At 47.4% G+C, this 21,401-nt stretch overlaps 1 protein-coding gene across 2 annotated transcripts; it reads left to right on the forward strand.

Annotated features, from left to right (window-relative positions):
• Positions 1–534: 534 nt before the first annotated feature.
• LOC124480521 lies at positions 535–20,646 on the forward strand. Of its 2 annotated transcripts, none has more exons than XM_047039919.1 (4): positions 535–1,733; positions 2,860–2,951; positions 10,557–10,732; positions 18,193–20,646. In XM_047039919.1, the coding sequence occupies exons 1-4, from the start codon at positions 980–982 to the stop codon at positions 18,434–18,436; spliced, it is 1,266 nt and encodes a 421-aa protein (XP_046895875.1). In that variant the 5' UTR covers positions 535–979; the 3' UTR covers positions 18,437–20,646. The 2 variants fall into 2 exon arrangements, 1 of the variants encoding a protein (XP_046895875.1); XR_006957554.1 differs by lacking the exon at positions 535–1,733 and adding an exon at positions 1,824–2,009.
• Positions 20,647–21,401: the final 755 nt, after the last annotated feature.

Below are 21,401 nucleotides of genomic sequence, written 5' to 3' on the forward strand. Positions count from 1 at the left end.
CCCACCTGGGTGGTGCTGCTCTGATGGGGTCAGACAGGCCTCAGGTCAGAGGTTCCTGAGGCCCAGAAGACCTTAGTCCTTTCAGGGTCAGTCAGCAGCAGTGTACAGAACCACATGCAGGCCTACCTCCACGATCCACTCAAAGCGTACTTATTGTGGAGCTGCACAGTCTTTGTCATGCTGTATGTAATGCAGGATGGATTTAAATTCGTATTTTGAAGGATTGGGAGTCATATTTTATTCAAGGATGTCTAGCCACATTGTTTCCATGCATTCATGTTTACACTAAACAGTTGCTTGGTGAAGGTTCATATTTGTTGGCATTAGATTGCCTGGAGGGTTTGCTATGACAGATACGATATAGACACAAAAGTATACATATGCTTTAAAGATATATCAAACTATCAGTCAAAAGTTGTGACAATTTCTGGCTTACGCAATAACGACGTCCGTCGCGAACCCCCCTTCCCATTTTCGCGCTCGCAAAGCCTCCGCTGTTTAAATGGGCCAAGTTGAGAAGCGGCGGAGAGTGCAAATCTTGTTTGGTCTGGGTCTATGAACTTCAGCGTGACTTTAACGATATACACAGGGTTAAAAACAACTATTTCAAAAGCCCCATTAAGTTGCTTTATTTTACACAAATATATCTTTTTGGAACGATTTTTAAAAAACAGTAAATGTTATTATGCGGCCCGGATATTTTCGTTTATTATAAATAGGCTATATATGTGACAAATATATAGTAGGCTACTGGCTACCCCTTTGCTTATCTTGGCAGTAGATTGTAAATTTAGAGTCTAAAGAGTTTTTCATTCTTCAAAAGATTAGGCTTTAATTATATTGCGCAATTCGCAAAGCGCATGAAAAGTATCATTTAAAAGAAATGAAGGAAAATATGTTTAATAGATTCAATTAAAAAGACAGACAGTGGGCTGAACTTTGAAGGCAACAATGTTTACGCTGCTCAGGTCTGCCGAACATGTCTGGCATTAGCAGAACGAGACCGATTAGATGTAGTGGGCAGGAGCGCGGGGAGATCCGTCATGCGAGTGTAGCTGCGAGGCTGGCGGAGAGCGTGGCTACTGAGAGCTGGAAACTAGTGAATGGCAATCTGTCGGGGAACTTCAACGGACCGCTGTCACAAAGCGACACGGGAGCCCTGCGTAAAACAAAGTGGCGCGTCTTCAAGTCTGGGATTGACCAACTCCGAAAAGAGGACACACAAGTTGGGTCGGACGAGCTGCTAATCACTTGTTACCGGCGCTTGGCTTCCAGTAACATGCCGGCCATCAAAAAGGAGAGACTGGATGGGGACGATATGGCATTGGCTGCCTTCAATCAGTCCGAATACCTGGCCCCTTTAAATGCCACCGCTATCCCCGTTGTGACCCCTCATCCACCGCCGTACGACCATATTTTCGCCCATCATCGTGCGTACTTGGGGCTCCACGACTCGGCGCTGCATCACCAGCACCTACACCATCACCCGGACGACTTAATGTTGGAGAGGTTCTCTTCCATCCCCGACTTTCAACCGTTTTTTGACAACGGGGAACCATGCATCGAAGTGGAGTGTGGAGAGAACAAGGCTTTGCTTTACATTAACAAACTGTGCCAAGGTAGTAAGGGACCCTCAATCAAATACCGGGGCGAGTGGCTCACCCCCAATGAGTTCCAGTTTGTCAGTGGAAGGGAGACTGCCAAAGATTGGAAGCGAAGTATTAGACACAAAGGTAAGCACTGCAAATCATCTCGCGACTAAGTGCGTTAAATATGGCGTGGCAATTGTGAGACGGATGCCTCAATTTCGACTTTATACATTGTTAGTTTCAACGGAGTGCCATGTGTTAGTTAGGGGTTTTGTAGTGAAAGGGTTACTCAGCATTACATTACACCAGTGCGTAAGGAGAGAGATGAGAAACGGCGCAGTATCTAGAAGCAGCGACACACAGTCTATGGCAGCGACTATCATCAAAACTGGGCGTCGGGAGTCGTGCACGTGGACTAAGGTGAAGAACATTATACATTTAGTTTGGTCTAGCCCTAAACATTCATTGGTAGCCTAATGAAATATACGACATTTGAGTTGTAAGGCAAATTATTATGTTGAGCCACACAGCATGCAGTATGGGTGTTACTCCTCAACTGAACGGAACGATGCGAAATGTAACATTGCACTTTGTCTACGGTCAGAAGATTATGTTCTTCTATTTTGAATGAGTTGTTTAAGTTTTTAACTAAAATAAGGAAGAAAGTTGACTTTTTGCCATTGATGTAAAAGTTATTGCCTTTATATAATCTATCGGTTATTCATATAGGATAGATAGTTTGATACAGTGAATGTGATGAATGTAATGACACATTGCTTTTGTTAATTAAGCATCTCATTTTTAAAATCCCACCCCAGCCACCACCCCAGGTTTGGTCATTTAACTGACACGTTGTTTGTTGCGGACTGTGTCACGTGCCCCCCAGGTCAAAACCGATACATCATCTTTTCATATCTGACACTGACTGTACAGACAGGTGACAGGACCCTAACTGTCGACCCAACCACAGGGCTGTAGAGGGGCTACACTCCATTGATTAGTACATGTTGGGTATAGGAGCTGATACTACTATAGTCAGCAGGCAGACAATCTGAAAATTGATTGTATGTCATGTTTAATTCTCAAGTATTTTAGGGTGATTTTGTATTGAAAATTGCTAATACCAGATCCAAATGTATAAATGGATAAAGACTATTGTTGCTTGTATTCCTTATTCCATGTCACAGAAGCTGTCTAACATTACAAACAGTAGAGCATAGGCTAAGGTACATTAATAACATCATTTCTTCTCTTTCCTTTTTTCTCTCAGGAAAAAGTTTGAAGACTCTTATGTCCAAAGGAATCTTACAGGTACATCCTCCCATCTGTGATTGCCCTGGGTGTCGAATATCGTCTCCAGTGGTAAGACAACAGTTCTATCACCTTTCTAAGTCCTTATTGGTTTTCACTAGTATTGAACTTTTCGTCTCATCTACTATTTGAAATGGTTGGATTTTCTGTTTGTTCATATATAAAATGTGTGTAATTTTAAGTATACATAGTAGAATAATTAGTAGTAAATGGAGAATATTTGGTTAGCTTGAGGGCTAACATCAAGTCAAACATATCTGTTGGACAAAGTGCAAGGTGGTTATTTTTTGGATGAAGTCATTGTGTGTGTGTGTGTGTGTGTATGTATATATATCTATATATATTTGTATATGTGTGTGTGTCTGCTGTGTGAAACATCTGTTGTATCAGCTTAGAATAGATGAGGCCAACCATATTTTCTTGATGCAATTATCCATAGTGATCAAATGAATGTGTGTTTTTTTCAACAACTCAATTTGCCATAATTAGTATGAACACCTGCTTAAACATTCAAGAAGAGAATGAATCGGTGTTCTAGACAAAGTTAATGAGTAATGTGAATGGTTGACCAGTTAGGCCCCTCTGGCCTCTTCAAGCTCTTGTTTCTATTGTGTATGTGGCTGGTTGTTTAACCGGTCACTGTTTGCCATGTGGTGCCCTCTTAGCTGAGCCAACATCCCCATGCCTGCCTCAGAGGCGAACCAGGCGTGGCACCACTATTTACATGTGCCCACTTGAAGCTCTGGCTCACCATCACCAAATCTGTCCACGCAGGTGCGAGTGGTGGTGTGGGCGGGTGTGTGTGTGTGTGTGTGGGTGGGTGTGTGTGTGTGTGTTTTATCGCTACGGAGCGCATCTGTCGTCGCTCCCAAGTGCTAATCTTGAGGGAAGGCTGTAAGAGGCTTAGGGAGCTACTGAGCATGGCTACTGCTGATTATTGTGTGTGAGGCACGCAAGGCAAAGGCGGTTTAGATAAGCTGGAGGTGTTTGAGTGATACAGGTAAACTGGTGACGTTATTCACAGCCAGAAATGGGGATAGAGTCTGCCGCTTGAGGTCAGGTGCAGAGGAAGGAGATTCATAGTGGATATCACAAATTCACGGCTTCACCCCCCCCAAAAAAGTTGGGAAAACTAGAATTGTTGTTGTCGTGTGAGTGAGGCCCTATTCATATTTCCGACTTTGGGAACAGTTGGAATTCCTTTCTTCCATTCAGTAGCTAAATATTGTATCCTCAGGTGACACCCTGAGGACACAGCCCACCCCTCCAGACCACCACAGACTGCACTCAACAATGTTAAACACGCCTACATAGTCAAAAAGAAGACAGCCATTGTAGCTGGAGAAGACGCAGAGTTAGGCTTAGCAGGGAACCGAGAGCTTGTCTGAGTTGTTTTGGCTGTGCTGCTGTAAAGCTATGCCGTGCTGCTGACGATATCTGTTCATTCCGTGTGAAACGTCACGTGTTTATATTCCTCATGTTTACGTCAAATAGAATTTATGAGTAGATGAGGTTGCGCAACATGTCATTTAGCATGTCATCACGACAGAACTTGAAGAAGGACATTTCTGGTTCTCGGCTTCAATTTGAAGCAGTCGAGTCGTGCTCCTGGCATGGTCATATTTGTGTGTCTTTAAGCCTGTGTATGTTTGAGAATGTCGCCATTTGCATGTGCGTGTCTTTTATGAATACACTTGTGTGTACTTGTACGAATACTGTGTGTGTGTGTGTTTGTGTTTAAGCAGGCCATACTGGGTTAGGCTGAGGTGGCAGGCTGGCTGGCTGGCTGGTTGACTTGCTGGCTGGCTGGCTGGTTGACTTGCTGGCTGGCTGGTTGACTTGCTGGCTGGCTGGCTGTTCCCAGGAGAACCGCCCTTCCTCCTCTGTTATTCCAGCGGAAGCGGCAGAGGCCGGGAGGAAATTACACTCTCCTCCTCCGACTCGTAAAAGACCTCCTCCAATCAGGGGCTCCCCCTCGGCCCTAGATTACAACACACTCCTACGGAAGAGGGGGGTGGGGGTTGTGGGGCCGCATTATTATTCTATTAGTTATGGCTTACTTGTGATATTTTCATAATGAAATTTTTCTATAAATTTGGTTATAAAGTGCAACGGAGTGTAAAATTATTTAACACACTACAAGAAGAAAACTCCTTGTATTTCGTTTGGTTGTCAGTTGGAGCTATACTTTGTTGTAGCAGTAGCCATTATACACATGGGGAGTGACGTTCTTGTGTCATAATCCTGTTTTGCATGATCAGTTCAAGTCTGGGCAGGAACCAGTTGTCATATACTGTATTGGGTAGATGGTGAGAGGTAGCCATGTGAAGACCCATTCTATCGGCTCACTGTGTGTGTGTGTGTGTGTGTCCCTGACATGGCGCCAAGACAGGGCTACCATGGCAACCACAAGATCAGTGGTTGGCCTGGTAGCATGTGAAAGTTGTGGGTGTGTGTCTTGGTGAATTGGCTGTATTAGTGTAAGAGTGTCCCTGAGGATCTGCTTGTTCACCAGGGGTCTCAGTGATGGGGATCAATACTCTAAGTACAACTTATTGGCAGGATTGACCACAGTACAGTAGTTCTCTCTCTTTCTTTCTCTCTCTCTCTCTCTTTCGTCTTTCTATTTCTCTCTCCCTACCCTATGAATAATTTAGCATAAAAATCAGCAATTAAGCCCACAGATTAGCTATTAGCTGCTAGCCTGCACTCCATATGTCGCCGACCACCTTATGAAAGATTGTGTGTGTGTGTCTGTGTGTAAGATAAGTTGTGTTTGTGTGCATTGTGATTAGGTGTTTATGTTTGCGGGTGCAGAGGGACGGGGTGGGGGGGGGTGGGGGGGAAGTGTTGGTCTATCGGGTGTTTGCAGCTGGTCATGACGAAGCCAGCTGAGGTATTAGTGGAAACTCTGCTGGCCATGTGTGTGTCTGACTGACCTTGACTGATAGTGGAGAGATCACTTCCTCACTCCATGCCGCCTCACTGATAACGTTGGCTCAACTCAAGTCTCAACACTTTAGTAGGAGCTGTGGGAATGAGGGGCAAACAGCACTATTCGAAAGAGACATGTGCTCTGTCGTTGTGTTTTGTGGGTTCAAAAACTCCCCACGAAACTCCCACTGTATGAAGACCCAAAGGAAACCTTACTACGCAAACTCAAACTTGGACTTGGCTTCTTCTCACCCTATCGCCCTCCCTCTATCACCTGTCGTTCCCTCCCCCTGTTTTTGTCAGGGGAGAGAATGGCAGAGTCGTTACCTGTCCATTAAACTCTCTCACGGGCCTAGCCAAACACCCGCCGACAGAGAGCGACGGAGAGAGAGAAGGAGACGGAGAGGAAGGGAGATAGACAGGAAAAGAGTGGGAGAGAGAAAAAGAGGCTGGGATTTAGAGAGAGGGGGAAATAGGGAGAGAGAGACACTCTGGCACCCTTGGCTGCACAGCCACTGACCTCCCAGCGCCGTTCCAAAATACCCCACTCCCACCCCCACCCCTCACCCCATCTCGCCGTCTCTCGCCCCCCTAAACTCCCCCCCACATCCCTCCCGCGCCGCTCCACTGGGCTGCAACCGCCCGCTCAGCTCAGCGCGTGGGGGCCATGGCTGCATGTGTGTGTGTTTGTGTGTGTGTGTTTGTGTGTGTGAGAGATGTGGGGGCCGAGAGGGGTCGGTGAGGGGGGTCGGTTGGTAGCGTGCCTATCCTTCCCACAGTGCTTTCTCACATTTTCTCTCTCTCTCTCTCTCTCTCTCTCTCTCTCTCTCTCTCTCTCTCTCTCTCTCTCTCTCTCTCTCTCTCTCTCTCTCTCTCTCTCTCTCTCTCTCTTCTCTTTCTCTGATTATGAAAAGACAAGTGTTTTCATGCCTTTGTGTACATCGCCACCCCCACCCCCAGACTACATCACTGTAATTACAAGTGTTTTTATGTGTAAAGTTAACAATAATTTTGACCGTTGGTCATCCTTAAAAATCTGACCCGGACACGAGAAGGTATATGGTAGTATGATTTGACATTTGCTGATGACAGACTTCCGAAGTACAGCAGTGCTCCTAATCTACAGAGATGTCAGGAAGGCTTCCTGGGTGAGTCACAGTTAGTGAAGGTGAGAGCAAACAAGAAGTATATTTGTACTGCGTGGTGCCGTGGACCACACTCAGCACAGCAGCTGTTTGTTTTGGCCTTTTGGTCCAGTAGTCTTATGTGAGTAGGGTAACAACAGACCTTTTTTTTCTTTCTCCATCCGCCTCCCCCTCATCCCCCCGTCCCTCCCCTGTTGTCGTCTCCTGACTCCCCCTCCCCCTTTCCCCTAGTGCTCGCGCCAAGTCGGCCCGCCATCCTGCCTCCGTGCGCACACACACACACACACATGCTGAGAGGTAACGGCAGACAGGCGCGTGACTCATTAGGCATCCGTCCCCCAGGGAGATCGCTGGGGGGGCGCGTGCGAGAGAGTGAGAGAGAGAGAGAGAGAGGGAGAGAGGGAGAGAGGGAGAGAGAGAGAGAGCGAGAGAGAGAGAGAGATAGCGAGCGAGCGAGAGAGAGAGAGAGAGCGACGCAGCTGCAGGAATGTCAGGGGCGGCTACCACTGTGTGGGTGTGTGTGTGTGTGTTTGTGTGTGTGCGTGTGTGTGTGCTGGTTAGAATCAGCAGCACGGCACTGCACCTTTCAGGAAATAATGCAAAGAAAGAAAATACACAATAATCCCATTTTCCAGAGCACTTTATTTTAGGTCAAGTAAGTTATCTACAATAATTAGCTTGCAAGAATTATGCCAAATTAAGCTTTTTATAAAAAGAGGCAAGTTATTTTCATATATTTCCAATTTCAGCTCCATACCAACAAATTGCAATTCTGATTATTATATTGTTGTAAAATGTTATACCCTATGATTCATAGGCCACATAAGTGAAGTTATTGGTTTTGTTTGTGTAGGTGGGTGCAGTCTGTGTGTGTGTTAGGGCAGTGTGTTGGTACTGCTAGAACATATAGTTAAACAGACTTTCTGTTCCAATGCGTGGTCAGTGAAACTCAATGATTCAAGGAGAATTCTAGCCCATGTTTTAGCAATTCCAGCACATGTATAGATGTTAGAGAACAGCTGAAGATCCCATGCCTGTTCCATGTGGTGTGACTGTAACTGCGTCACATACATGTGCGTGTGCTAGTGGACTTCTGTGGCCCTGCGGTCTGTGTGGCAGGGACTGAGTTCTGCCAGTAGAACTGAACCGTTGAAGGGAGAGGTTGGTAAGGCTTGTGGATGTGTCTCAAGCTTAAGTGGTCATTCTAATGGACCCCATCTGGAGAGTGCCTGGCCTCCTGTGTCAGTGTGTCTGTACGGGTGTGTGGGTGTGCTTGTAAGGGTGTGTGTGTGTGTGTCCATTTTTTTTTTGTCGGTGTGAACTGCAGATATATTTCTTGGCTCGCTGACTGTCAGTCAGAAGGCGTAGGAGGTGATATTCATAGAGGTGCTTTTAGTGGGACGTTTATGAGAGACTTTTTTCCATAGCTGAAAGAAGCCTGACCACACAGTAAGTTTGCGTGTGTGTGTGTGTGTGTGTGCACCTCTTTCTGTACTCCTACGTGCGCTGCCATGGGGTGTGTTTCATGTTTTGTTTTGGAGAGCCCTCCTCCGTACAGCGGAAGTGTTGCCGGAAGCGGTGGGAGCCAACCCCCAGTTCTGCGTCAGTGCTACTGAAGACAGGACAGGGGGTTTCCGGGAAGGGGTGGGGTAGGGAGTTGGGTGCGGGGGTGTTTTGGGAGGGGGGGGGTATAACAGTGAGGGCTGGAGGCCTGGGTATGTTAGGACCATGTGGGTGGTTGTCTGTAAACACACGAAGGCACACTCACTGCTCGTAGACAAACTATTCTGGTACGGTACGCGCCGTACCGCCGGCATGCTCCGAGTGAAATCCCCTCTCCGGAGGGGAATTCTTAGGGAACAGGTGTGCGTTTGTGTGCGTCTGGGCTTGTGCACGTTTGGGTGAGTTAGTGTGTGTGCCTGCTTTTGACAGGTGTTTGTGTCTGCGTGTGTGTGTCTGTGTGTGTGTGTGTGTGTTGGCCTTTCTATAAGTTGGTGAGAGTAGCCCATAAAGTTGTAGGCCCCCGAACGCCGGTGTGCAGAAGGGAGCTCGGAGGAAGAGACACCAGCAGGAGCAGATCCACTCTACTCCGATACAAGAACAGAACTTGTACAAAGCTCCAGCTCCACTCTCAACGGCCTGGAGAAGGAAGAAAGGGGGGAGAAAGAAGAAAAAAAAAACATTTTGAGGCTAGAAAGAAAAAGTCGGAAAAAACGTGTAGAACTATGTGGCCTGCTCATCCTGAGGGATGTTTTCATCTTTCTCTCCCTTTTTCCCCTCCTCTTTTTAATGTCTGCCACTTGAGAGACTCCAGAGGGGCTGCACCTGTTTGCCTCTTGGCTAGGCGCCCCCACCCACCCACCCCCCCTCTCCTGCCCCTGCCTGCCAGTCACGCCGCCTCCCCTCATGGGATGGAGGGATGGAGGGATGAGAGGGTGGGGAGGGAGGGGTGCAGGGAGAGGTTGCGTGTGGTGGAAGGGATAGCTGGAGGGCTTGGAGGCGTCCGGGAGAGCGAAGTCGAGATGTAGGCGCTGAGAGGGGTAGAGACGGAGGGAGGGAGTTTCAAAGACAGGTCCGTTCTGCTGTATTGGACAGACCCACAGTGCTTTGCTGTCTCCTTACTTGTGTGAAGTTTCTTTCATTTTGTTACTAATCTTTTCTGTATTACCTCCTTAGATTTAATACCATTACTTTAAAATATCCTCTTTCTTTATCTGTCCCCCATTCTTCTTGCGCTCTCTCGCTCTCTCTCTCTCTCTCTCTCTCTCTCTCTCTCTCTCCCTCCCTCCCTCTCTCTCTCTCTCTCTCTCTCTCTCTCTCTCTCCCTCCTCTCTCTCTCTCTCTCTCTCTCTCTCTCTCCCTCCCTCTCTCTCTCTCTCTCTCTCTCTCCCTCTCTCTCTCTCTCTCTCTCTCTCCCCTCCCTCCCTCTCTCTCTCTCTCTCTCTCTCTCTCTCTCTCTCCCTCCATCCCCCTGTCTCTGATTGGCCTGTGTTAATCTGCAGTGACCTCTTCAGGTCACATTAAAGGTCGCTCAGCTTCACTCCTTAAACCCCTGAGGGCCACACTCCTCTCTCATCCCCTTTTCTCCTGGCTTAGTGGCCAAGTGACTCAAGGAGCCCTGACCCTATAGCTTCTTAATAACCATGTATGTGAACATAAATGGTCGTATGGAAACTGTGAATTTGAAGCTGATCCTGATATACTCATATAGAAGCTTTTTATGTCCTTTGTGTTCAATCTTAGCATTTCAGCTACATAATGCTAAATGCTATTTAGAAGATGGACGTAGCCTGTTTCTCATTAAAAGGATTCCTCCACGAAGGTATGCCATATTCCCAGTCATACTATTGATTTCGGTCTATCAGTGATGAGGCTTATTACAGTGGTCAATGCACATCCAGTCAGCTGTTACGGTTCATACTGTTGAGTGGCTCATATCGAGCGCTAACCTTTTTACCCCCGGCTATTAGCATATTAGCAACCTATTAGCCATAGCATGTTAGCACGAGAGTGTTTACCAGTTAAGCCATATTTCTAAGAGCTTTCTTCTCCCCTGTCTATGTGGCTTGTTGTGTAGAACCGCGGGCGTCTGGCTGAGAAGCGCACCATCCCCCTGCCGCCCAACCGAGTGCCCAAGAAGGAGCTGGCCTCCATTTTCAGCAGTGACGACAGTGAAGGGAGCGACAGGGCCAGTGGCGACCATGCCCACATCAAGCAGGAAGATGAGCTGCACTACAGTATCATGAGAAAGAGGTAAGGCCCAGATGCTGCACCAGCGCCAGCTCATAATACTCTTTGTCTTCAAGTTATCGCAACCCCCCCCCCCCCTCCCATTCAATGCAATGTTCAAAGTTCTACTGCTTGATGTGCGATGCATACTCTCAGCACATTCTAGAACTGCTGGACAAGAATAGGTGGATAGTAGATGGAAAAGCTGTTATATATATATATTGTTTATTTTTACAATAATACTTAAAGAAATATAGAGACTGTATCGTGCATTGCAGGCAGACATAGTACCACAGAGCCGCTGAGGTTAAAATAGATTCTTAAAGACCATGCATACGGTTGTCAGAGAAACCTGGCTTTTACCTACGTTTCACACACTGCAGTGCAGGAGCACATGACACAGTTGGTTTTAGATCATTAATCTGTGGTTACCCCCAACACGCACACACACATACATATGCACAAAAGCCATTTTTAGGAAATAGACAAATGCTTGACAGAGAGGAAATGGAAAGTGGTAGTTGAGACTTGAGCCTTTTTGATGCTGAAGGAGTCTTTGTTTCTTGGTGTTTTGCAATTCAATATGTTCACAATTATCAAAAGTATCAAACGTTGCAACTGCTTTATGATGTCTATTCGTTAAGTAGGCCAACGCAATATGTTAGAAACCTTTACACGTGATAAGCAGTAAAAGGGTATGGAAATCATGGTTGTGGCTCTCCTACATATTATAGCTCCACCCTGACACATTGTGCTGCCGAGTTCAAATGAAACGCACCCAATTTATAACGAGCAGTTTGACAGAGTGTTCACAATTGCAATCTTTTTGTTACGTGTGTGAATAAAAAATAATACTATTAACATGTCCAAGCTGACAATGTTTTACTGGAGTGGTTAGATGGAATTATTCGTTAGTCTAATATTGGTAAATTGTAAATGCTGTTATGCCTTTACATTAGATTTAAGTCAACTTTACACTGTAAAGCACTCACTCAAAAGGAAGCTTGTGTACACGAACACACACACAGACAAACAGTTGTAAACAGATGTGCGCATGCCCACTTGTGTGGGCGCACAGACACTGCCGAGGTCGTTGAAAGGTCACCCTATTAAGATGAACCAAATGAGCTCAAATGAGAACAGGGCTGCTAGGCTCTAATGGCATACTCATGGGCTACTGAAATGAAATCAAAAGAATTGGGAATTAATAAAACCTTTTCAAATCTTTTTTGTCTTCTTCGCACATCCATATTTTCTTTCATTCATTTCTGTGTCTTGTATTTTCTTCTGTCAGCAAACAGGAACTTTTACCAAAATAATCTGTTGTTTGGTGAGGCTGTCCAAAATGTCAATATCATATCTCACAGACTCCTTCAAGACAGACTCTCATCGATGCTAGCTGCGTGATAACCCACTTGTACAACCTCATTAGGGAAGAGGATGGTTTTTTCCCCCCATCCGGCGTCTGGAGACCCGCGTGTGACACGAGAGCTAGCGGAGCGACTGTGAAGCTTTAAATGGATCTTCTAACCTCATTAAAGAGGGTCTCCCCTCCCCCTCCCGACACTTGTGCCGCTTGCGTGTTAAGATGATAATGAATTTAAAGAACACTTATGACTAATATGTCAGGCTTTTACCCTTTAAAAGGCGGCGGACTCGGTGGAGCCACAGCTCCGGTCTGTCCCGGGCATCCGTCTCCGCTCTACTTTACCCCCCCCCCTGAATGTGGGTCTGGGCGCAGCGGATAATGGGATGTCCAATCACGGAAATCTGATTTCTATTGACCACGGCTTCGTAAGTGAGTCGTAGAGGGGTCTGAAACAATCGGATTTGGCCGATGGAATGGTGAAAAATCTGGGAGGCAGTGTGTGCGTGTGTATCTGTGGCTCTTCCACACGCCATCTGAATGGGAGGTAGCAGTGTGTCACACGCTCTTACTCACAACAACTTTGTGTTAGCTTTCAACGCCAAAAAACATACTTTACAGAGTAGAATGTAGTCTTTTGTAGTGCGTTTCAGGATGCCATTGTAAACTTCCACTCTGGGTCTAAACATTTTTTTTCACAGATTATTGGTAGACAAGTATAAAGTGTACAGGTTTGTTTATGTTTTTTACACATACCGGTAATAGTGTAGCTTAATTTAAATTTCTTATAAAATATCTCCCTGCACAATTGAAAGTACTTGGTGTCAGGTTCCAATGTAAATGTTGTGGTGATGTGGAGGGGGCGTGTCCCTGTGACGGGGCTCTGAAGGTCCGCCCCTCAGAGACCGCTCCCCAGGTTGTCATCCTTGAAACAGGAGTTGTCAAGTTTATCACAGATCTCCACTCTATATCTCCTAACCAGATTAATGTTAGTGGCCACCCATCGGCTTTACGGCGATTAGCTTGTGAGACCCCATGGAGAAGAGCGTAGGAGAGAGGCTTGCGTCTTGGCTCCTTCGGCTGAGGAGGTAGCAGAGCTCTGGCTACAGCCAGGCCAGGCGACCCCCCCCCCAGGCCTCGGGGAGCCGGCATGGAGAGCTGCAGAGGCAGACCCCATGATTAATGGTTAGTTGTCACATTGAAGGCACATCTGGAACAGAAGTTAACGGGGTCTTGTCTTGTATTAGCCGCCTCGCATCATCCTCCCTGCGCTCTGCAAAGGAAATAACCAGAGACTGGGTCATCGGAGTCAGAATGATAACAAGAAACAGACCAATGCGTTGTTAGCCAGAGCGTCAAACCTATCGCGGGTAAGCGGCCTCGCTCTTGAAGGCTGACTATTTAACGGGAGGTAGCCCTAGGTATGTTGTCTGTTACTCAAGGGCAAAACGAAGCCTACCTGAGTGTTGTTTCAGTTGGATGTAGATAACAGGGCTTTGATTTAAAAGTGCTGACTGAGAGTCTAGGTAATTACAGAGCAACCACCACGGATTATATAAGGTCCACCTGCTGACGTCGGCCTTTTAGGCTGCACCTTCGAGGAAACAGCACAGTGCGCATCTTTCTTTACCCATAGAAGGTAAACTCAACTTATCACTCACTTTTAAATGAAGGCCAAAATGTTGCCCTGTCATTCATTACTTAGGTAGACAGATATGTCTATGTTTTGTATCAAAGTAGACGTGGCAAATATTGAAGTATTGTAAATGTCTAAGTAGATTACCTGACTGTGATGGGCGGAGGGAGGCAGTCACCAGAACCACTTTGGAGAGACACAAAGAGAGAGCGATAGACCAAACTGAACCGCCATCCTTTTCCCTTTGGTGATAGCTAAGGCTTAGCGGCTAGCATGGACACCTCCACAGAACGCTCTGCATCTGTTGAGAGCTGGCCCATCCCTCATTAGGAGCAGACCACAAGGCTGGAAGCTGAATCCATTGGGGGTCATGTCTGCTAGCGTGAAACCTGAATGTGCTTTTTCAATCCTGGTAGGTACAGGCCTGGTAGTGTGATAGTTATACGCTCAATACAAAGTAGTGGTGTTGTGTAGAGGTGAGAGTAAGTCTAATTGGAGAACAGTAGCCTGGCATTACCAGTGTTGTTGAGAGGTTGCATTTTTTCATGTTGATCTGTTTTGAGATCTCGTCTCGAGTTTTTTCTGAGAACGACCCCTCAGAAGCCTGCTCACAGTAATGGAGCATTGAGAGTAGATGGTTTTTGCTAAAAGCGTTGTCCTAAAGCACAATTAGTCTGTGGATGTTTTAGAGCTTTCTCGAGAATTTCTGAAGACTTATTAATTTTGTTCACGTGGCTTCTCCATGGCAACAGCTCTAACAATGTAATTGCAGAGAAGAGTTTGCTTTTAGCAAGAAAGTCTTAACATTATATTACTGATGAATGCTTGATTATGCATCTGCAGACGAGGCTGAAGACATTTTCAATCCCAGACATCGTGCCGCTCAATTGTCTGGTACTATCTTAGTTTAAGATACATCAACAATGAACAATGATACATCAACAATGTCCCCATTGTTTTGCAATATTGGGAACAATATATTACGACGATACAGATAATAATAAAGGAAATATAGAGCAAGAAGTCAACATTCTGTCTGGCCCTGTGAATGAAGACCAGACCTCAACATGATCAACTTACGATATGTTTTATTTACGTTTACTTTTGTTCTCTGGGTTTCTCCGTATCGACCACACTTCAGCTTAAGTATGATAGGAGCCGCTGGGAAACCCCATAAGAACACGAGAACCTCGGCTGTTCTCATTTATTTATCTATTTCTGTATTTATTTATGACTCCCTCTGCTTGCTTGAACCCCCTCTGCAGCTTGCTGCCTGGTACTTGTACCAGGAGTCTCTTAATACCAGTAGCCTTTGTCTGGAAAGCACCTCCTCTGCAGATTTCTTCACTATTCAATATGTTTTGCTCATAAGTTTTGGAAGTTGGAATAGTGGAGTTTTTTTTTGTGTTAAGGTCTAAAGAGCGTACCGTACATACAGACACAAGGTCTTTCAGGCATGCCGTCTCTTTCTCCCCCTTCTCGTTCTTTTTCTCTCTTTTTCTTCTTTCTCTGGTGTGTGATGTCACCTCATGCCCCCACCCCCCTCTGTCAGTCTGTCAGCGTGGTCCTCTGTGGTCCTGTCAGACACGGCGTCAGGGTGTCCGAGCTGCCAGGCCGTGCCAGCTCACACCGCCACCTCCCACCTAGCACCTTGGCTCCTCTTGCCAGTGTCACAGCGTGGCACCGTGGGGACACGCTCCGCTCCACTGTCCCCCTGCCAGAAGGAGGTGTTCCCCATGTCATCTGGAAAGCAATAGCGTAACCAGATTTTTTGGCGGGGTGGGATTCCATTTTAAAAGGAGGGGACCACTTACAATTTTTTTTTGATATCATAACAATTCATGATTAAAAAAAATGGTAAGCAATCAGAAATATGTGGGATGAAGGACATGTAAATTAAGGGGCCTTCCCCCCATGTCGTCCCCCCCCCCCCCCTCTCGTGGCTCCACTACTGCTGGAGAGGCTGAAATACAGTTAGTTGGTATATCTGGGTCACTGTGTCTGTCCTGTTGACGCGGGCGAGGAGGGTGTTGACCAGTTTAGGGATGAGCCTGTGATGAGATGATGATTGTCTCCGGCATGCGCATAGCTGATAAGGAGCGGCTCATGTCCCTCTTAAGCTGTCACCGGGCGCTACCGCTACCAACCCCCCTCTCACCCCCTCAAAGTCCCCACCCCCAACCTGATTTACACTACACGCTGAGTCAGGCAACTCAGTCTTAAACACCCAAACTCACCCATGCTTCACCCCCACCCCTACCTCCTCCTTCACCCTCAACCCTACCTCCTCCCTCACCCCCACCCCTACCTACTCCCTCACCCCCACCCCTACCTTCCCTCTCACCCTAACCTCACCCTCACCTTCCCTGTCTGCTCTCATTGAGGGGCAGATTATGACCTTGGTTGTCCAGGCTGAGCGAGCAGGGTTGGGGGGGGGAGTTGGACACGGGCCTCATTAGCCGGCTATGTCAGGACAGCCCAGGAAAAGTGCACTAATTACCCAGCTAACGATGTCCTTGCCCGTCACGGCTTACAGTGGATCCTCTGCCAGGGGATAATAGCGCACAGTCCCTGTGAGAAATTTAGGATGACTTTGTGGTGCTCACTTTGAGTGATAGACCTCAGGGGGGGTCAAGGGCCAGTTCACAGGGGCAGAGCTTCAAACCTAGTGGTCTGTAAACACATTTCAGCTGTTACGAAAGAAAAGAAGCAGGAAAATATACATTATTTGATCACAAATTAGTAGTACAGTAGTAGGTACAAATCTTAAGTGCTCACATGCATCTATGACAGGTACTTCTACAAGCAGTATTTCAATTGAAGGCAATGATGACTGTGGAGTTGGAGTCATGTCACTGAAGTGTGACACCACACAATACAAAAGCTTCTCTCTTTGCTTAGTAACCAGACGGATCTATTTTGGACCGAGCCTTGCCTTGTTTTTTTCTCCTGACTCATCGATTACCGCTAACTGACAAGTGCCCGATAACCAAACATGGTCAGAATCAGACGCAACAAATTCCCTGCATCTGTTTGGAAAACAGCTCGGAGCACGACAGCCTGACATTAGCGAGTTGGAGCCTGTAATCATGGTGCTGTAAAACCCCGAATTCAGCAGCCGCAAACAGTGTGGCCTCGCCGTTGCCTGAGTGTTGGCAGACAATAACAATCTGCTTCATCTCAGCCTAAGCATCTCCGCCTGCCCTGTCATATTGACCCCCGTCACTGCAACTAGCTTTTTCGCAATCGCTTCCCAAAACTTCTGGCGCTCGCTTAAGCTCCTTCCTGTGAATTTGTAACGAAAAAACTGTTGCCTGAATGCGAAATGAACACTCTTGCATTCGAGTTACGTCAGTTAAGCTCCCCTGAAACGGGGACGGTGGATGAAAACTAATCAACGATTAGAAATGTGTAGTTACACGTCACTGTATGTGGAATGTCTATACATGTATATAGTCCATGTAGGCTATATCACCAGCTGTACATGACAACGACTGTATCGGTAGTTACGGGACTGTATGCCTATGATATTCTCTCAAATGCTAATCGGGTATTTTACATCATTATGCCGCATAATGCGATCAGAGCTGTAATCAGATTGAATGGAAAATACCTACATGACACATTTGTGTCGTGGGCTGTGCGGACAAGGAGCGAGCCCTAATAGGGGCGGGGCAGGCCAAACTAGATCCCAGGCTTTAATCTGTCCATCTATCCCCCAGTCATGCTCTGAAGGACAGGGCAGGGGTGTCACTCACCGTACAGGGTGCCTAGTGGATCAGGGTGACCCTTGATCAGTACTGAAGTGTCCAAACGTCCAGATTTATCTGCATTAGCGAACTGTCCTGTGGGTCAAACTGAAAGGATGGGTGTGTCATTAGTAGTGATGTAACAGTACTGATATTATCTTTTGGAGATAAATACAAGTTTAGCATTACAATAACGGGCTATGGTTGACAACACAGAGTTCCTATCATAACCTAAACTCATGCTCTGACTGAATCGTGTCTCCAAGATGTTCTTGTCTTTGTAGATTTTCGACCGGTGTGGGTCTCTTCCTTTCTAACTGATTTTGTGGGGAGTGATTAAGAAAAAAAGCGATAATCACATTTTAAGCTCATAAACCACTTATGAGTCCTGAATGTGTTGATTAATGCATCTTAAGATTTTAGATGAGAAGGGATGAGACCCAGAAGTGCTTGATGCAGGAGTCTGGCATTGACCAGGACACACTTCCAAGCCTGGGGACAATAAGCACAGCCACAGTACATGCTAATGGATGTTTGGATACCAACTTGTCTAGAAGACTGAAACAGAGAATTGTGTGTATGTATAGACAACTAGGTCTGGGACTGTGTGTGTGTATGTGTTTGGAGTTGCTTATGTGTGTGCACTCTTGTCTCGCAAGGTTGTGTGTTTGCAAGTGTGTGTGTGTGTGTCCGCTCCGATCCCTAACCCTTGGTTCTTGTGTGTGTGATGTAGTCGGGACGGTGACCTCTCTACGATCATCTCCAACCTGCATCACACCAGACAGCACGGCATGCCAGAGGGCCTGCCTGCCACCGACCTCAGCACCAGCACTGGACACACAGGTAGGAGACCATCCTTGCTCTCTGTGTGTGTGTGTGTGTGTGTGCGTGTGCGTGTGAGTCTGTGTGTGTGTGTGTGTGTGTGTGGGGCATGTCAGGTCAGGATGGATCAGGCAGGAAATGTGTGTATGAACTGAGTGTGTGTCTTTTTTCCCCCCCCTGTGATTAGAGCATCTCCCCCTTTAAATCAGATAGTTGATTAAGGTATCAAACATTATCCCTGCAGTAATTTGTTTGATTGGGGCAACTTAATGTAATCTTATTACTAACTGTTCACTGTCCTGCTCTCAAGTCGATTAGATTCTTCTGTTTCTTGTCACACTGGGGTTTTTTCTTTCTTAAATCCCTGTTTTGAATGACCACTGAATAAATAGCTTTGTTTGCCATTAATCCAGTTTCATGTGAGACCAGGACCCATGGTGTGTGATAAGCTCAAGCTTTTCCAAAAGCTTACAGCCTCATTCAAACCACCCAAAACTTGCCAAATTACTTCGTTTACTTGCAGGATACTTAATGGGATATCCATGAACAGTGTCTGGTTAACACAGTGTCATTCAATGAGACGTTTTATCAAAGTGTTATTGGTCGATTTGACGAGTGTGTCTGTGAAGTGTGAGACAATAGCACATGCAGTGGGTCAGACAAGGTGTGTTGTGTCAACACCCAGGGATTAGGGTCTGGGGTCCCCTACTGGTCTGGTTGGCAGGACTGTCTAGAAAGTTACAGTAGAGCTGGTTTCATCTCAGACATCACTTATTTAATGTACCTCAGACAGCATGACCGGAGGAACTCATTCGCTCGCAGCAAGTGGAACCAGGTATAGACAACTTCTGTCATGTTTCCGGACGTTTGACAGGACTGAGTTGGGTGCTATAGCAGGTTGAACATATAGGCGCCTCTCACACACAGAGAAGTATTAGAGGGGGTCTCGCCTTGAACTAGCCTGAACCCTGAAGCACCCAGGGGGGTCTCGTGGCCCCTCTTATCCCATTATCCAGAGTGGCACACTGCACAAGTGGCATAATCACCCCCTAAGTCCTCACCCTGGTATCTCCGGGATCTCCTGTGTCTGGGGGGCTCCTCCTCGTCCATACGGTGGTCCAGCACCGACCCGGCGGAGGGCTGCTCGGTTGGACGTGACGGCCGAGGTGTCTCTCCAGGGTGATTAGGCTGGAGTGTTAACAGCTCCAGTCAGCCAGAGTCTTAGACCCCTGTGTTTGGGCTGGATTTTCCCCCCCAAAAAGAACTGTCTAATCAGCCAGCTAAGCTCAGCTGAGAAAACACCCCCCAAATGAACAGTAATCTTAATAGAGGAAGACACAAAGGGATGAGGAGAAGTTTGGGGGGGGGGGATGGAGGAGTATGGGGTGGCCAGTGCCGGAAGGGAGCCAGGCCCAAAATCCGTCAGTTTGAGGCTTTAAAGGGAGATTTGACTGCGTGGCTAAGCGGCTCGCTCCGTGTCTGTAAACAAGTCCAATCCGATCATCCACTGGCTCTAATTCTGTCTGCCAGTGAAATTCGAGACATACGCTTGGAGACATCCCCTCACACATTTCTGAAGGGGTGAAGGGAGGTGAGGGAGGTTAGGGCGAGTATACAACCATAGGGCCATCTTAACACATCTGAAGGCTGACCTGTGAGGTCGTAGAAAAGCCTGGACACTCCAGTGGGTTGGGTATCTTGGAGTCCCTTTCACGAAACCCCTTGCTAGAGGTTGAGCTCTAACTATGTCCTTCAGGCAGTTGTACAGTCACTCATGCTGGGAAAGGGCTAGAAGTTGGATTTGGGGAACTATGCAACTTTACTGTCATAGCCAAAGCATTTAGTATTTTAACATGACAATTCAGAGTATGTGACTGTGTTAGGTTTAGGTTAGGGTCAGGATAAGACAGTACTGAACACGAGCATTCAGCTTCTCTCCCCCTTCTGTTTGTTCAGTAGTGTTAACCTCTCCATTTAAATCTCTCCACTCTACATATTTAACTTCTACAGCTGGCATGTGGCTGGAAAACTGAAGAGAGAGAGAGAAACTGAGGGATTCTGTGCGAGAAAACTTTAGAAAAACAGAGAGAGAGAGAGAGAGAGAGAGAGAGAGAGAGAGAGGGAGATGAATGAGTGTGGTGCCGGTATCAGGGGAGGGCAGACGGCGACTGTGGCGGCGGCCAGCTTTGTGTGTGTGTGTGTGTGTGTGTGTGTGTGTGTGTGTTGGAAGAACGGGAAGCAGGCTGCTGCGCCGTCTCCGTGCCGGAGTGGGCCGTTAATTAAATCTGAGAGATAGACAGGAGGGCTGCCTCCCACCCTCCCTCTCCGCCCTCCTCCCTGCTCTCCTCTCCCTCCCTCCTTCCCTCCCACCATCCTCCCTCTCCGCCCTCCTCCCTGCTCTCCTTTCCCTCCCTCCTTCCCTCCCACCATCCTCCCTCTCCGCCCTCCTCCCTGCTCTCCTTTCCCTCCCTCCCTCCATCCTCCCTCCTTCCCTCCCACCATCCTCCCTCTCCGCCCTCCTCCCTGCTCTCCTTTCCCTCCCTCCTTCCCTCCCACCATCCTCCCTCTCCGCCCTCCTCCCTGCCCCCTCCACTCTGCACTCCTCTCCCTCCCTCCTTCCCTCCCACCATCCTCCCTCATCTCCTCTCCTCTCTTCCCTCCTTCTCTACCCCCCAGGCCCCTGGCTACTCTGAGGCTCTGGGAGGTGAGGTGAGGAGAGACAGGGAGGGAAAGCAGCGAGGGGAGGGGAGGGGAGGGAAAGCAGCGAGGGGAGGGGAGGGGTGAGAGCAGGGGCGCCGGCTGAGCGTCTGGCTGCCTGTGGAGACTGTAAACCGTGGCTCTGTGGTCAGACCAGAGCCTCTAACAGGCGGATAAGGTGTTTTTGGACCGCTTTTCTCTCTCTCTCCCTCCCTTCCTCCCTCCCCCTCTCCACCGCTCCCTGTGCTCAGACTCCCAGAGGCAGTTAAAGTCAGACGGCGGTGTGTGTGGTTGGGGTTTGAGTGTTTGTGAGTTTTTGTGTGTGTGTGGTGGGGGCGATATATGCAGGAGGGGTGTGTTTGTTAGTGCACATGACCATTGTGTGTGTGTGTGTTCTCATGATTTAATAGAGAGTATTTCTTT

Source organism: Hypomesus transpacificus, chromosome 18, assembly GCF_021917145.1.
Source record: "Hypomesus transpacificus isolate Combined female chromosome 18, fHypTra1, whole genome shotgun sequence".
Taxonomy (NCBI): domain Eukaryota; kingdom Metazoa; phylum Chordata; class Actinopteri; order Osmeriformes; family Osmeridae; genus Hypomesus; species Hypomesus transpacificus.

Coding starts and splice junctions, on each gene's coding strand:
- LOC124480521 (XM_047039919.1), top strand. CDS start 980: ATGTCTGGCATTAGCAGAACGAGACCGATTAGATGTAGTGGGCAGGAG. Junction 1,734..2,859: donor GCGAAGTATTAGACACAAAG/GTAAGCACTGCA, acceptor TTTTTCTCTCAG/GAAAAAGTTTGAAGACTCTT. Junction 2,952..10,556: donor GTCGAATATCGTCTCCAGTG/GTAAGACAACAG, acceptor CTTGTTGTGTAG/AACCGCGGGCGTCTGGCTGA.